Here is a 13,723-nt window from a genome sequence, read left to right as displayed (position 1 = left end):
GACGTCCCCGGTGTGGCTCTCTGCTCCCCGCGTCAGCCCGGGCTGAGCCAGGAGCACATTAGAATCTGATCTATCTCCCCTCTGTGGCAAGTGGATGCAGAGCACTGGAGTGTGTCACAGCCCTCTTATAGGAAAGAGAAGAAGAGCCCGACTGCTGGGTTTGGCAGATGCACAGAATAACAGACATTGGCGAGGGATTTTTATTCTCTGTGCGTCCTTGTTTCATTTCTGGCTGTCTCTGTTCTTCTCATCTCTCTTTTCATACATTCTCCTCCTCCTCCTGTTCCCTCAACCTAATCATTTTTCATTTCTTTTATTTCATCAACCTCTGCTGTTTTTTTTTGTTTTTTTTTATGTGCTCCCACGTATCCCCACATGTCATCACGGTGCCCAACACGTCACAAATGCTGGCCATATCTGCACCATTTTGCCTCAAGCTTCCAGCGGAGAACGGAGTGTGTTTTAACAAACGTCCATGGAACACACAGTTTAAGGGGATTATCTAAAAATAGAGCTGGGCCCGTTTTCTTTCTCCTCTGGGTTCATGAATTTGCTTGTATGCCTAAACACGGCTGGCTGTCTGACTCAGGAGCTGAGTGCTGAGATTATATGGAGATGTATGAGGGACAATGACGAAGAGGGAGGTCTTGAGTATTGTATGGATTTTGCCATTCAGTGTAATCAGTATATGCCCTGTGGAAAAGTGTGTGTGTGTGTGTGTGTGTGTGTGTGTGTGTGTGTGTGTGTGTGTGTGTGTGTGTGTGTGTGTGTGTGTGTGTGTGTGTGTGTGTGTGTGTGTGTGTGTGTGTGTGTGTGTGTGTGTGTGTGTGTGTGTGTGTGTGCGCATGTGCGCATAATCTTTATTAATACGGATTGAGTCATGTTGGTGTTCGGAAAGTATGTTAAAGTATCAAAACTAACAAAATTGCTTCCCCGCATCAACCAGCAGTGAGAAAACACTCATTTCCAGTCAAGCATCATAAAATTAACCAATTAGTTCCTGCCTTGGCTGTGCTCTTCCAGGTGAATACATACATACATTTTCAGTGGAGTTAAAAAATCTGATTAAAAAAAGAAGGATGCTTGTGTTCAACTAAATGACCGGGGTGGCGAAACTGAAGACAGTGTTGGGGGAAGCAGAAGCCCATACAGTACACTTGTTCAGAAGGAGATGCACACACACACCAAAGGATTCCCGGGTTGATCCCTAGCTTCTCAGTTGAGCAGTGGAGTTCTAAGCCTTGAGCCTCCTGCAGTAGGGACAGACACGCCGCAGCGTATAGTTTAATGCCGCTCTCCACATGCAGCCAATGAAACGCCTTTGTCTAACCATGTCAGAGCGGGCCAGGTCCAGGCCGAGGCGGCCTAGACATGATTCGCCTCGTGGACTCATGACACGGGCAACGATGATCCAACACGACTGACTCCACACTGACGCAACATCTGAAAGCTCACTCCTCCCTGGGGCAACAAGAAGCTGTTGGTTTACTATCTGAAACCTAATGAGGCTTAGTTAGCATTCAGGAAACAGTCAAATGAGAAGCAGCAAGGGCTCCTCCCATGTGGTCTCTTTGTACTGCTACAGATTGTCCTCTGGCGCATTTTCACAAACACAATCAGATGTACTAAGGAGAGCTGGCATGAGAAATTAACACTCCATTGCAGAGCAATTGAGTGCATTTAAGAGGAGGAGAAGGAGAGGGAAGAAAGGTCACGTAATAAGCATGTGAAGCTGCTGCCCCCCCCCCCCCCCCCCCCCCCACCCCCACCCCACCAAAAAAGAAACACATTACATAAACCATACGTAGATACACACCCTATACTTTACAAGACATTTTTAAGCAGGCGCTATTTTAGACGACTACACTCAGCCATTTTTATGACACTCTCCCGATTAAATCAATTACGGGGAGCAGCGCTGGCGTACAGACGTCAGCAGTAATAACCCATGGGGCCGTGGGTCTCAGTGAGTGAGTGGTGATTAAGAAAAACCGCACTGACTATATGCTACAAATGTGACCGGGGTCGGACTCACACAGTCAAATGAAGCATCCGCTCAGGAACAAACACTGAGAAGTCGAACCGCATTTAATGCTGAGGGATTTCTGTTTTCGGGGGAAACTGCAGGTCACTATATATTAGAATGAGGGGGCCGCCTGTCTCTCCCTCGCTGCTCCCAACAACAACAACCACCCCGCTGTTTGCTTTGACAGACCTGCTCCTTTTAATGAGGTTGAATGGGTTTTTTTTTCTCTTTAGGCAGGTCTAATTCTTTCAAAGGCATCATAGAGGCAGCACAGCTTAATTATTACTGGTGTCGCTGTCTGAGCTTATGCCTTCAGTCTTGTAGCTTTCCATTTATCTTTATCTTTTTATGTATTATGTTTCTGTGTATACGTCTCAGCTGTCTCGCACTGATGCATTCTCCCTCAGGGCAAGCTGACACTTCATCTCTGCAGTGCTGCTCGCTATTACAAATCACGATGCATAACTGAAACAACATCTTCAATACATGCGTTATCAGCGATGTCGTGTTTTTTTTTTTTTTTTTTATCCCAATGGTCTGAGAGTGGGCTTTTGTTTTTCCAGCTGGACCCAGACAACACCGGTTTCATCGCAGTGGAGAACTTCACCAGCTTGGTGGAGCACCATGAGCTGCAGCTGGACCCGTCCAAACTGGACATGCTGTTAGCCCTGGTCCAGAGCAATGAAGAGGGACAGGTGTGCTACCAGGAGCTCATCGAGCTGGTGAGTGGAAACCAGACGCACGCACACAGATACAGGTCGTAACACAGAGGGATTTAATGTCCTGCAGTACAGACGCACATTTCGACACACTTTCAGAAAGGTTACAGAATTGATTCAGACAGAGCCGGCAAGCTCTGCAGTGGCGAAAATTGACTCGACCATTCAGGTCGTTGTCCTGCAAAAAGGAGAATCAATCTCTTCAGTTAATGTGTCGGTAAATCCAGACACTTAACCTCCACTATAGCCGTGCTCGACACCCACACCAAGCTGACAGAGCCACCGAATTAAAGCAACAAAATGTATTTATTCTAACTCATGAATTCAAACACAAGAAATATATTAAATAGTGAAACAGCAACAAAACTGAGACTGGGAAGAAATATGTTTTATATACTAGTTTGAGAACAGTCTGTGTACTATTATATTCTCTTAATATGCCTCGTTCTAAGGCAGCTTTACAATTGTTTATTAGAAATAATGTAGAGTGCAGCCTCCTTTACATCAGCCCTCTTTCTGGGATGTGTACAGCTATCTTCCTCCGCTATATGTGGTGCTATTTTTTGTTTGATCCAGCTCATTTCAGTGCATTCTCATCTTCAACCCTCCCTTCCTCAAGCTAATTTAATATTACCCCCCCCACCCCCCCCCCCCCACACACACACACACCCCCCTTCTTTTTTTTTCTTTTACCTGCCTCCTTGAACCCTCAGATCTCATTTCCTTCTCTTTCATTCTACACTCTTGAGCATATGTTCGGTGAAAAAAAATAAAAAGCCTGCCTCGCCTCCGAAAGCATCAGGGAGACACTTTGAAAATAGCCCATCAGCCAAATGCAAATTGTCTTCGATTAGCCCAGCGTTGGTAGTAGCAGGCAGTAATCTGAGGTAATTTAAGAACGCCCAGCCTCACACAGATATCGACCCCCGGGTCTGATCTTAAAGATGTGTCTGATACACACACACACACACACACACACACACGTGAACGCACACATACCATACCCACACCGTTATGTGCATGCATGCAATTTGCATATACACAAACGCTTTCGCTTCTTCATTATTAATTAAGCCACCCACTTCCTTTCTGTCCATCTCTCTACTCCCCCCCCCCTCTCCCTGATGTACACACACTGTCTGAACCACAGACTCATACACATGAGCCCTGCCAGTACAGATTTGCTGACTAATTTAGAGGATATTCAAAAGTTGATGTAAATCTGCCCCCCCGTCGCCCCCCCCCGCCCAGCATGTGATGCGTGAACTCTGCAGATTCTCTATGATGAGCTCCAGGCTGCCACTCGAAAAGTGCCGCATGTAGCATGACATTTTCAACCAGGTCAACCTGCAGCCTTCTTTCTCCTCTCACTCTCTCCAGTTTTCTTTTTTTCTTTCGTCCCTCTCTTCACTCACTCTCTGTGTGTGTGTGTGTGTGTGTGTGTGTGTGTGTGTGTGTGTGTGTGTGTCCTCATTCCATGCCTTTTCGATGCTTTCAGCCCACAAGATGTTTGCTTCTGTGTTATGTCTCTTAACGGGTGTGTTCAACATTTTCTGATTTGTTGTTCTACACAGTGGAGCCGTGAATCCACACTGCTTCTTTCGACCTCAGTGGGTGTAAATGTGTTTGAATCGCACTGTTGGGCCTCTCAGTTGTCTGTGTGAGTGTCTGTGTCTGTCTGTGTGTGTGTGTGTGTGTGTGTGTGTTTGCACAAGACTGTCTCTGACATCGTTCGTGCTCAACCCATCTTTCATGCAGTGCGATCTTAGCCGGAGAACTCCCATCAGTTCAGCCAGAGGGGTGAATAAGTAACGCTCTGCTAAAACCTCTCTTGGGGAACTGTGCACACTCGCGCGCACACACACACACACACACACACACTCACTCATGCACACTGACAAACCGTATACTCTAGGTCTGTATCAAACCACAAATCCACATCAGCACAAACATCCTACACAGCAAGACAACCAGCACTCCTTTTACACGCAGTGACACGTTTATGCACAATTACACACAAAGATTTTGTCGACGCGGGAGGCTGACAGACACCAGAGGTGTCATAGTTCACACATGGTGGGGCTTTATGGGGACGATTCTGTGATAGACGAGTGTCTGTGAAGGAACTGAGGGTAAACCTGAAGTCGTATGTATTCCTCTGTGTGAAACTGCACATATTGATTTCTTTAAATAGAGTCAACCGACGCTATCATGTAGCAGTTGTGTAATTGAAGATGTGTGTCATTGTTTTCCTTCGGGTGGTAATTTAGCTAATGTTCGACGGAGATCCAAAATGGCTGCCATGGTTCATTTTACGGCTAGAGGGTGTTGTAGAGATTAGGATTTAGGATTCTCTTTGTTCAGGTTGGAGGATTTGAAGACTGATGCTTTGCGCCTCATCTTTACCCTTCTGCCCAAAACATCTCCCCTTGTTACCCCAGGAGACATGGTTAGATCAATGCTTAAATAACATGTTCTTTCATTTTCTGCTGGATGAGTGTTTTGTCACATTTAAAGTAGTTTTGTAAGAAAGAGAGCACTTACAGAGAGCCGAAATGAACTTCAGTTACAGTCCCAGGCTAGAGACACTCTGTAGTTTATATACAGTATTTAAAAGTTTGTCATTTGAAGTTGCATTAAGTGCCCACAGTGCATCTGTCTCCAGGGACGCTACCTATCAACATCGTATCCCACACCAAACTCCAGTCAAGGCTTTCTGTTTTAGATGGATTGCCGACTAAAAGTGATGCACTTTGCTTAAGTGTCCTGCAGTGAAGGGTCCCCCCCCCCCCCACGAGTTTTAGCACCGTGATGATTAAACCATAAAGCAAGGCTGGGGCCACAAACTGCTGAGGGAAAAATAGATGGACTCTCACTTTAAAAGGGTTTGGGCAAGAAAGAACCTGAGTATGTGGGTCAGGGTGGAATCAGAGAGGCTGAGATCCACAGTGATTTAGATTCTGCTGTGAGAGTGCATGTGTCAGAGAGAGAGAGCAACGGAGAGGGGGTTTGGGTTCTTCTGAATGACTCACAAATTAGATGGCAAACCGGTATAGTGGCACTGGTAGTGAATCACTATGTAAGCCTGGTTAATGGGCGCAGCCTTTTAATATTCTAACGATAAAGGATTTATCGTATGTGTGTCAACCAATGTGAGTGAAAGATGGCCACCACCATAAACTAAGCAAAATTAAAATAATGTATCCGATTGTTTTTGTATCTGCAGTGCAGTCGCCTGAATGGCCTTTAAACCGTGTTTTTTAAAAATTGTTATTACTAATTAGTATTGAGCTGTGAGGTATCGACCGTGTGGTGTGGCTAATTAATCCATCAAGGACAATTGACTAAAGCTGAGAGCAGCATGTACAGTAGACAACATGCAGCTACCAAGAGGAGGAGGATGGACTCTTGCTGTTTGACACACACACACACACACACACACACACACACACACACACACACACACACACACACACACACACACACACACACACACACACTGCTGTCAGTTTGGCCCATTCAGCTGTCCCTTAAGGGGAATACTATCTTTATCTTTGTGCTCTTAGCCTCAGCATCAATTATTCCCTGGCAGACGTTGCCTCGTCAGGAAACGTCCACGGTTACCGATGCACAAGTCAGAGGTTTTCCCCCCCTCCAACGTTTTATGTGATGACATGTGATTTTCGGTGCACCTTGCTCTCTGTCACTCCTCTGTGTGTTATCTCATGTTTTGGCTGCTCAGGTGTGCCTCGTCGTCTGTTCGCCGTCTTCTCTCTCCCGCCGTCACTTTCAAAAGGCTGCTAATGCTCACTTTAGAGGCGGCAGTCCTGCATGTCAGAGGAGGCGAAGCAGAGTGATAGCTCTGCTTAGCCGTGTCTCCGCGGGAACAAATTTACACAGAGGCGGTATGAATGGGAGAGGAACCGGTGCGAGGTGGAGAGGGCGGCAGGTGTCGTCACCGAGCCAAATAAACTCAGAAAGCTGAGACTTCATTTTCGAGAAGAAAGCCAACAGAGGAAGAAAACATAATCATATTTACGTCCCTCAGCCTCTCTCTATTCCACCTCTTTTCTTCAAATTGACACGCTCATCTTTATTCTAAAGATATTTAAAATGAAAAAGGAGATGTCTCTTCATCACTGTCCATCGGCGGCACCTAGAATCTGAGAATCAAGCTCACCTTCCCGTCTTAATTTCCATCTCTCTGCCTACTCATGTCCCTCTGCTCCTCTTCTTCTGCGTTCACTCCCTGCTTCATGTATAGCATAATTACATTTTCCAGGCCTGATTTCCATAGTAAATATGCATCCCTCCATCTGCGGGAGAGCCAGCAGCCCTGCTCAACATCGTTCTGGTTATCATTGTGCAACAGGCCCTCACACCCTCTCTGTACAACCACTATAGTGTCATAATTACCCTCTTAGGGTAGTTACCACTTCCTGCTCTGCTAACTTCAGGGATTAGCACTTTTTTTCTTTTCGTCCTGTTTTTCCTGAGCAATTTCTTAAAAAAAAGAAAAATATCGGCAGCTGCTCTGTTTATGGAGCAGTCTGTTCATTACTTCTTTATTATTTGCTCATTTATTTACAGTCTTCGTCCTCCAGTATATTTAGCTCATTAGCTTTTATAGATATTGACCCACAGTTTCATTCACCTGTTGTGTCGACATATAATGAGACTACAAGCAGCAGGACCCGGCTAATGAATTACCAATGGTATACTTTAATGGCGGGTTGTACTTCCTACAGGCCCCCTCCGGAGGTTTCATAACACTTCATATGAGGCTGCCATGTTGTCTAAGGTTACTATTATTAGAAACCTATACATAAGGTTTGCTGTTGTGGGTTTATACTGTTACCAGTTGCAGCTGCTGCCCACGTCACATCACATTATTGCACATATTGTGATTGAAGGATAATTATATAGTAAGCCAGTTGTTCTCAAAGGAGCTGTATTGTTTCAGCTATACAGGAGACTTCAGGCATCTGGCATGGCCACCGAGTGCCTTGAAGTAGCTCTTACCTGGGAAGCATGCACACTGGTTTTCTATAAGGAAATGGAGATATCTGTTGAAGATCCCTGCTGTGAGGAGCTGGTCCAGTATTTTCAGTGGTAACTCTGGTGGAAAAGATCCCTCTGTGTTGCTATCCAGACAGTTCTCTGCCTCGGCTGTCAAAATAGTGGCATTAGGATAGTTTTCATCCTAAGCCTTAAAGAACGTATCAAGAGTTGGTCCCGCTGACCTGCAGGCTGCTGCAGAGCTCCTGCACACTAAGCAAACCTGGAGTCTGTGATAACATGAATACACACACACACACGCACGCACGCACACACGCTCGCACACACACACACACTTTCCATGAAATAGTTCCTCTTGACACAGATTTACTTTTCAAGGGCAAAATCACCCCGACAGCCCATTTGTTATGATGTCTGAACTGCTCTGCCATCAGTCACGTTTATATTCTGTTTAAATCAAAAACACTTGCAGTTCTGTCATCTCTCTTGTGGTAAAAGAAAGTGATCGCCAGTTGTTTATACATGTAACATGGCTTTTATATTAAGAGTTTAATTGCTGCTGAGATATATGGGGGAAAAGATATTGTATGCCCAACGTCGGTTAAATAAAATGTACGCTGTTCCCACGCTTTTAACGCATTAAGGTTTACACCGCCTACTTTCTGGATTCATTCTTGTAATATCTTCAACCACAAGTTGAGTGAAAGTTGAAGACTTTTCTCTAATACATTTTATTGCACTCATCTGACAGATTTCTACCAAACACCTGCATAATGCTCTCATTACTTATATATTTTATCTCTGTGTCACATGAAAATAATGTAGCAGTTTTGAGGTCCTGATTAATATTTTCGTGTGAGAAACTTTTTTTTTTTTTGCCATTTTAGTTTCTTTGTGTTCTGAATAAATGATCGACCCTGAAGTCACACATGAATTGATTGTAAAAGTACATACCAGGAATGAAACAATGAGCTAGAAGTGCAAAAGAAATACTGCCATTGAGCATGAATACCAAACGAGAAACTTCACTCTTCACTGTCTCCTCTGAACAATATACGCAGAACCGTCTTCAAAGGAAAGAAGTGTCATTTCTTTCCCTTGACTATTTGATTATAAAAGAAGAACTTACATAAACCGTCGTGCTATCCCTTGTGAAATCCATACTTAATAAATGTTGGCTCCCCATCGAGGATGATTAGTCACATTGATGAGCTTCCCTCGGTTTATATGAAAAGTAGCTTCCCCTCATTTACTGATGCGTGATCCAATTAGCGTGAAGAAAGTTATAAAATGAAAAATTCAGCAGCGTGATGAGATCTGTTCTTCCTGGTAAGGAGTCCTCCAGCTGCTGACAGTGATGCTCATAAAACCACTTGAGACAAGTTTATTGGAGTTAAGTCATCAACAAAACGAACAGGGAATGAGCTTTCTGCTGATTCCTTGAAGTCACAATGAACTATTTTGTCAGCTTAAAAAACAGTTTCTCATCTTTTTTTTTAAAGATGTAGAAATATGCATATTTGCTCTCTTGCTGAAGGATAGGTGAGAAGATTGATACAAATATCTGTCTGTTGAATACAGGGCTACAGCGGTTAGTTTAGCTAACTTAGCCGTGCTCTGTCCAAAGGTAAAACATCCACCGACCAGCACCTCTGAAGCTCACTAAATAAAATGCTAGTTTATATGCCAATTGTGTGACTATTCTTTGACCTAGAACTGGCTGCCAATCTCAACCTCACAGTCAAGATGTCAAGAAGTTAAACAAATTGCAATGTATTAGTTAATGTGTTTTAGAGATACTGGTTTATTGCCTTTGGAGAGAGCCGGGTTAGCCGTCCCCGGCTCGTTTCCAGTCTTTATGTTAAGATAAATTAAAAGATTGCTGGTGGTAAACAAGAAAGTGGTATTGACCTTCTCGTCTGACCCTCAGCGTGAAAGCAAATAAGCAATAAGTCTTATTTGGAAAGAACGATGTCCATCAAGTTTCTTTCGAATCCGAGCCGTTGCCCACAAGAAATTGCACTGAACTCTTGAGAATAATGAGTTTTTTCACCTTTTCCTCAGATGAGCAGTAAGCGCTCCAGCAGTTTCCGACGGGCCATTGCTAATGGCCGCCGCACGCTGCAAAGGGAGATCCTGCTGGATGAGACGGGACTGGGTCTGTACAAACGTTTTGTTCGCTACGTGGCTTACGAGATCCTGCCCTGCGAGACAGACCGACGCTGGTACTTCCACCAGAACCGCCTGTGTCCCCCACCTGTCTTCATCGCCATTGTCACCATCGTGCAGGTGAGATCTAGGAGGAGACACCATCGACATGTCAGACAGTGAACTGAATATAGACGATCCTACCGATGTAGCCGACTGATTCAAATGTTCCTGAAACATTCTTTACTTGAGTCTGTGCTACTAACCCACAACCCTTATTTTAGACTGTTCTGTTGGCTCAGTCGCTTCAGACCCACCGAAAAGGTTTTCTGCCTTTGATCACACGCTTTCACTGTGAGCTCGATATGAGCTGGTAACCCATTTGGGAGTCAGGGGCTTAGTTGGTGCATTTAATGCCATTCCTCCAAAGCTGAAGCCCTCTGTCATTCAAGGGTATTTTAGACACTGATTTTGGGACTTGGAAAACCAGGTTAGTAAGCACCGTGTGTCCACCACAGTGACCCATTATGTTCTTTTGGTATCAAAAGAGAACCATTAACATAGAAGCCCTCACAGACCACTGTTAAATGGTTAACGGTTAAACGGCAAAAATAACCTCCAGCTTTTTCACAAAACGTCATCATTTCCCCTGAAATCATCATAATTCACAGGAAAGAAAGCCAAGTGCTCTTATATTGCCTCCAAATGGCAGTGAATGGTCTGTAATGACAATGAGGCTGTGATAATAATGGTTCACATTCATTTTAATTCGCAGAGACAATGAGTCATTATTCTATGAAAATAAATGAATGGAATTGAACCAGATGTGCCATTTTCTTCTTCTTCTTCTGCGAGCAGTAAATTGTCTCCACAAGTCTAATAAGCGTCAGCTGAGGAATACAGAAAGAGAGGAAAACGTCTTGTGTCTTTCATAAAGCACGATGGGTTTTGCGCCTCTCTGCAGAGAGAGCGTGTTATGAGTATGTCAGCAAGAACTGACAGTTTGGTGTCATTTCTGTGTCTGTTGCAGATTATCGTGTTCATGTGCTACGGCATCATGCTAAACAAGTGGGTACTGCAGACCTATCAGCCCGACTTCATGAAGAGCCCCCTAGTCTACCATCCCGGCCACCGTGCACAAGTGTGGCGCTTCTTCAGCTACATGTTCATGCACGTTGGGTGAGTTCACAAACCTCCGCTTGCCTCATGTTGATGTCCGCAGGGCTGGTTCTGTTCAAATCTGTCTGGTTGTTGCAGATGATGCACTCTCATTTGCATTTTGTTCTCTTTCTGTGCTCTCTCCTCAGTTTGGAGCAGCTCGGGTTCAATGCTTTACTGCAGCTGATGATTGGCGTTCCTTTGGAGATGGTCCATGGCATCTTACGAATAAGTCTGCTTTACATGGCAGGAGTGCTGGCCGGTGAGTGTCTTTTTAAAATAAGTGTTTCATTATGTAAAGCAGCGGTTCTTGAAGGGAATGTCGCGGGTGCCTCAAGACGGATCAAAGGGTGCTGCAAGATTTTTTTCTTTTTCCATTTTTCATTATTTAATGAAGAAACTTAGATTAACCACAAGTTAGCAGTTTTACATTATGTTTGCAAACATATCAAAATGGAAGAAATAGGAAATAATAATGCAACAGCTAAGATTGGTGACAAAAAATAAAGTTCAATATCATTCTGCAAATTAGCACAGCCTCTTAGCCTGAAACTGGTGACTTCTTCTTTTCCGAGTAGTTGTGATAGGGCCGATATTATTTAAGTTAATATTTACATTCGTTCATATGCTGTATGTCATAATACATCTGTGCTAGTTTGTTAAGATACAGCACTATAACAGATATTCATGGAGTAATTTTTAGCTGAAAACTGTGTACGTGTGTTGCGTGAGTGGACATGGGGTGGGGGAGCCATTGGGGTAAACGATGTAGTGATGTAGCACATAGTTTAGATAATGTTAGCAAATGTTCTGACAGTTTGAGGTCATCTGCAGTGCAATATGGACAGTGCTGTCCCTTTTTTTTAAACAATGACATAAACAGAAAAGACAGTTTATTCTCTGTTCAGCCCAGTGGCAAAAAAACAAGCACTCTCAGTGGACGGCGAGGAGTTGCCCAGAGCGATTACATTGCAGCCCGTTTAACTGCTGCCGTCTGCAGCGTTCCCATTCAATACGGGACCAATTCCACAAATTGTTGTCCCCATTAGTCACTTGGACACAAAAAACATTGGTTGTAAAATACTGAAGTTACCCTTTAAAGAGCTTGTATTGGACCACATATTTGCTGTGTATAAAACAGCAATTACTTTTAGCAAGTAATTACTTTCCTTACCTCCAGTGAGGCTGAATTTGTGAGCATCTTGTCCTCAAGCTGACACCCATGAGTGGCCTGTTTGATGGTTTTGATAATAAATCTGGCCCAGCTGGTGGCCCAGATCTTTGAAAAAAGAAAAGTCTCCAAACTAAATGCAGCGGAGTGATTCATGGTGCCCAGAGGCGGGGATGCAGCACTCGAGTCTTTTGTTGACAAGAAAACGTATTAACTTTCATCCTCCTTCAAGCCAGTTAGAAGATTGGAATTTCTTGTTGCGGCTAATGCGTAGAAGTCACATCAACACTGCTGCAAAAACCTCTTTCCCCTTTCACCATTATTTGATTACTGTCGAGAGCAATAACATAATTAATATTGAGTTATATTGGTTCATTTTCCGTGACATGAATTTGAAACTTTCTTTTGTATGTGACAAAAACTCTCTGCGCGTACAGTAGTGGAATGGAGTTGAAGTTGCTCAAACCTCCTCCTGCTGTGTAAGAGTCAAACCCTCACTCCCCAATGCACACACACACTCCTAACACTCATGAATTATTGTAGCTTTGATTTATTTTAGCTATGATGACAGAGAAAAAGCAAGCGAGCATGGGACTTAGGGCAGGATAAAGTAGGAGAGTGATGCAGGGGTTCTCTCTGGGGAATTAGTCTAAGTGCAGTTTGAGATGCTGTTTGGAGATTTAAGCTGCTGCCTGAATCAAAAAGGAGGAAGCAGAGAGGAGATGCTGGTATTTGTACCCCCAGAGCCCAGAGTTGAACTGCATTCATTAGAACTTCTATGCTCGACTGATCGTAGTATTTAAAAATTAAATTTATGTAGTACTGTAGTAGTGTGTAACTGTCTGGAATTAGATTAGATTTTCTTTTTGCGTTTAACTTTCAACACGACACAACAAATCAATTCCTGCTAAGCTGTAAGGAAGAGCTGAGCTGCCTCAAGGTCACAAGATGATGAACGACTTCAAGCAGCGAAGTAATTTCACCTTCTGATTCTGGTTGATGGAGTGGACATTGGAGCTGTGCTGGCACACATGTTGTGATCTATTGGGGGGTGAGTCCTTTAGAAAGGAAGTGCACTTGGACTCTTTGTAGGTGTAATTCTGTGTGTTCGGAGTTTTGTGGGAGTCAGTGGGTGTTAATGAAAGTTCAGCGGTCAGTTGGTGTCGTGAGGCACACTATGGTGAGGACGGCAATGTTGCATGGAGAGATCTTGAAGTCAACATAATGAATTTGCAATCCTTCAAATTGGCAAATATATCAATCACTTTTTTTAAATTTTTACTTGAAGGTGCATCATACAAGGTTGAAATGAAATGACAACAGAGGACACATAACAAATGTGTGAAAGCTCCGAGCAAACGATCATTCAAGGCCTTGTTTGACATTTTCAGATTAAAAGAATATGAGACACTCTTCGGAGACACATTTTTGCATGAACAGCCAAGTTTTAATCAAAGGATGAGAGCACTAAATTAAATAAAT

At 43.8% G+C, this 13,723-nt stretch overlaps 1 protein-coding gene across 2 annotated transcripts in view; it reads left to right on the top strand.

Moving 5' to 3' along the window:
* rhbdl1 (rhomboid, veinlet-like 1) overlaps positions 1-13,723 on the top strand; it is a gene marked incomplete at both ends in the record, with an annotated part of 32,771 nt that overhangs the window by 4,267 nt on the left and 14,781 nt on the right. The window contains 4 exons of one of the 2 annotated variants that reach the window (XM_079183072.1): positions 2,590-2,748; positions 9,829-10,053; positions 10,943-11,091; positions 11,220-11,332. In XM_079183072.1, the coding sequence (XP_079039198.1) occupies positions 2,590-2,748; positions 9,829-10,053; positions 10,943-11,091; positions 11,220-11,332 (646 nt within the window). The remainder of the gene's footprint in view (positions 1-2,589; positions 2,749-9,828; positions 10,054-10,942; positions 11,092-11,219; positions 11,333-13,723) is intronic. The other variant, XM_079183073.1, reaches the window with a different exon arrangement.

This window comes from Pholis gunnellus (genome assembly GCF_910591455.1).
Source record: "Pholis gunnellus genome assembly, chromosome: 21".
NCBI classification, from domain to species: domain Eukaryota; kingdom Metazoa; phylum Chordata; class Actinopteri; order Perciformes; family Pholidae; genus Pholis; species Pholis gunnellus.
This window is presented reverse-complemented; position numbering and strand designations above follow the sequence as displayed.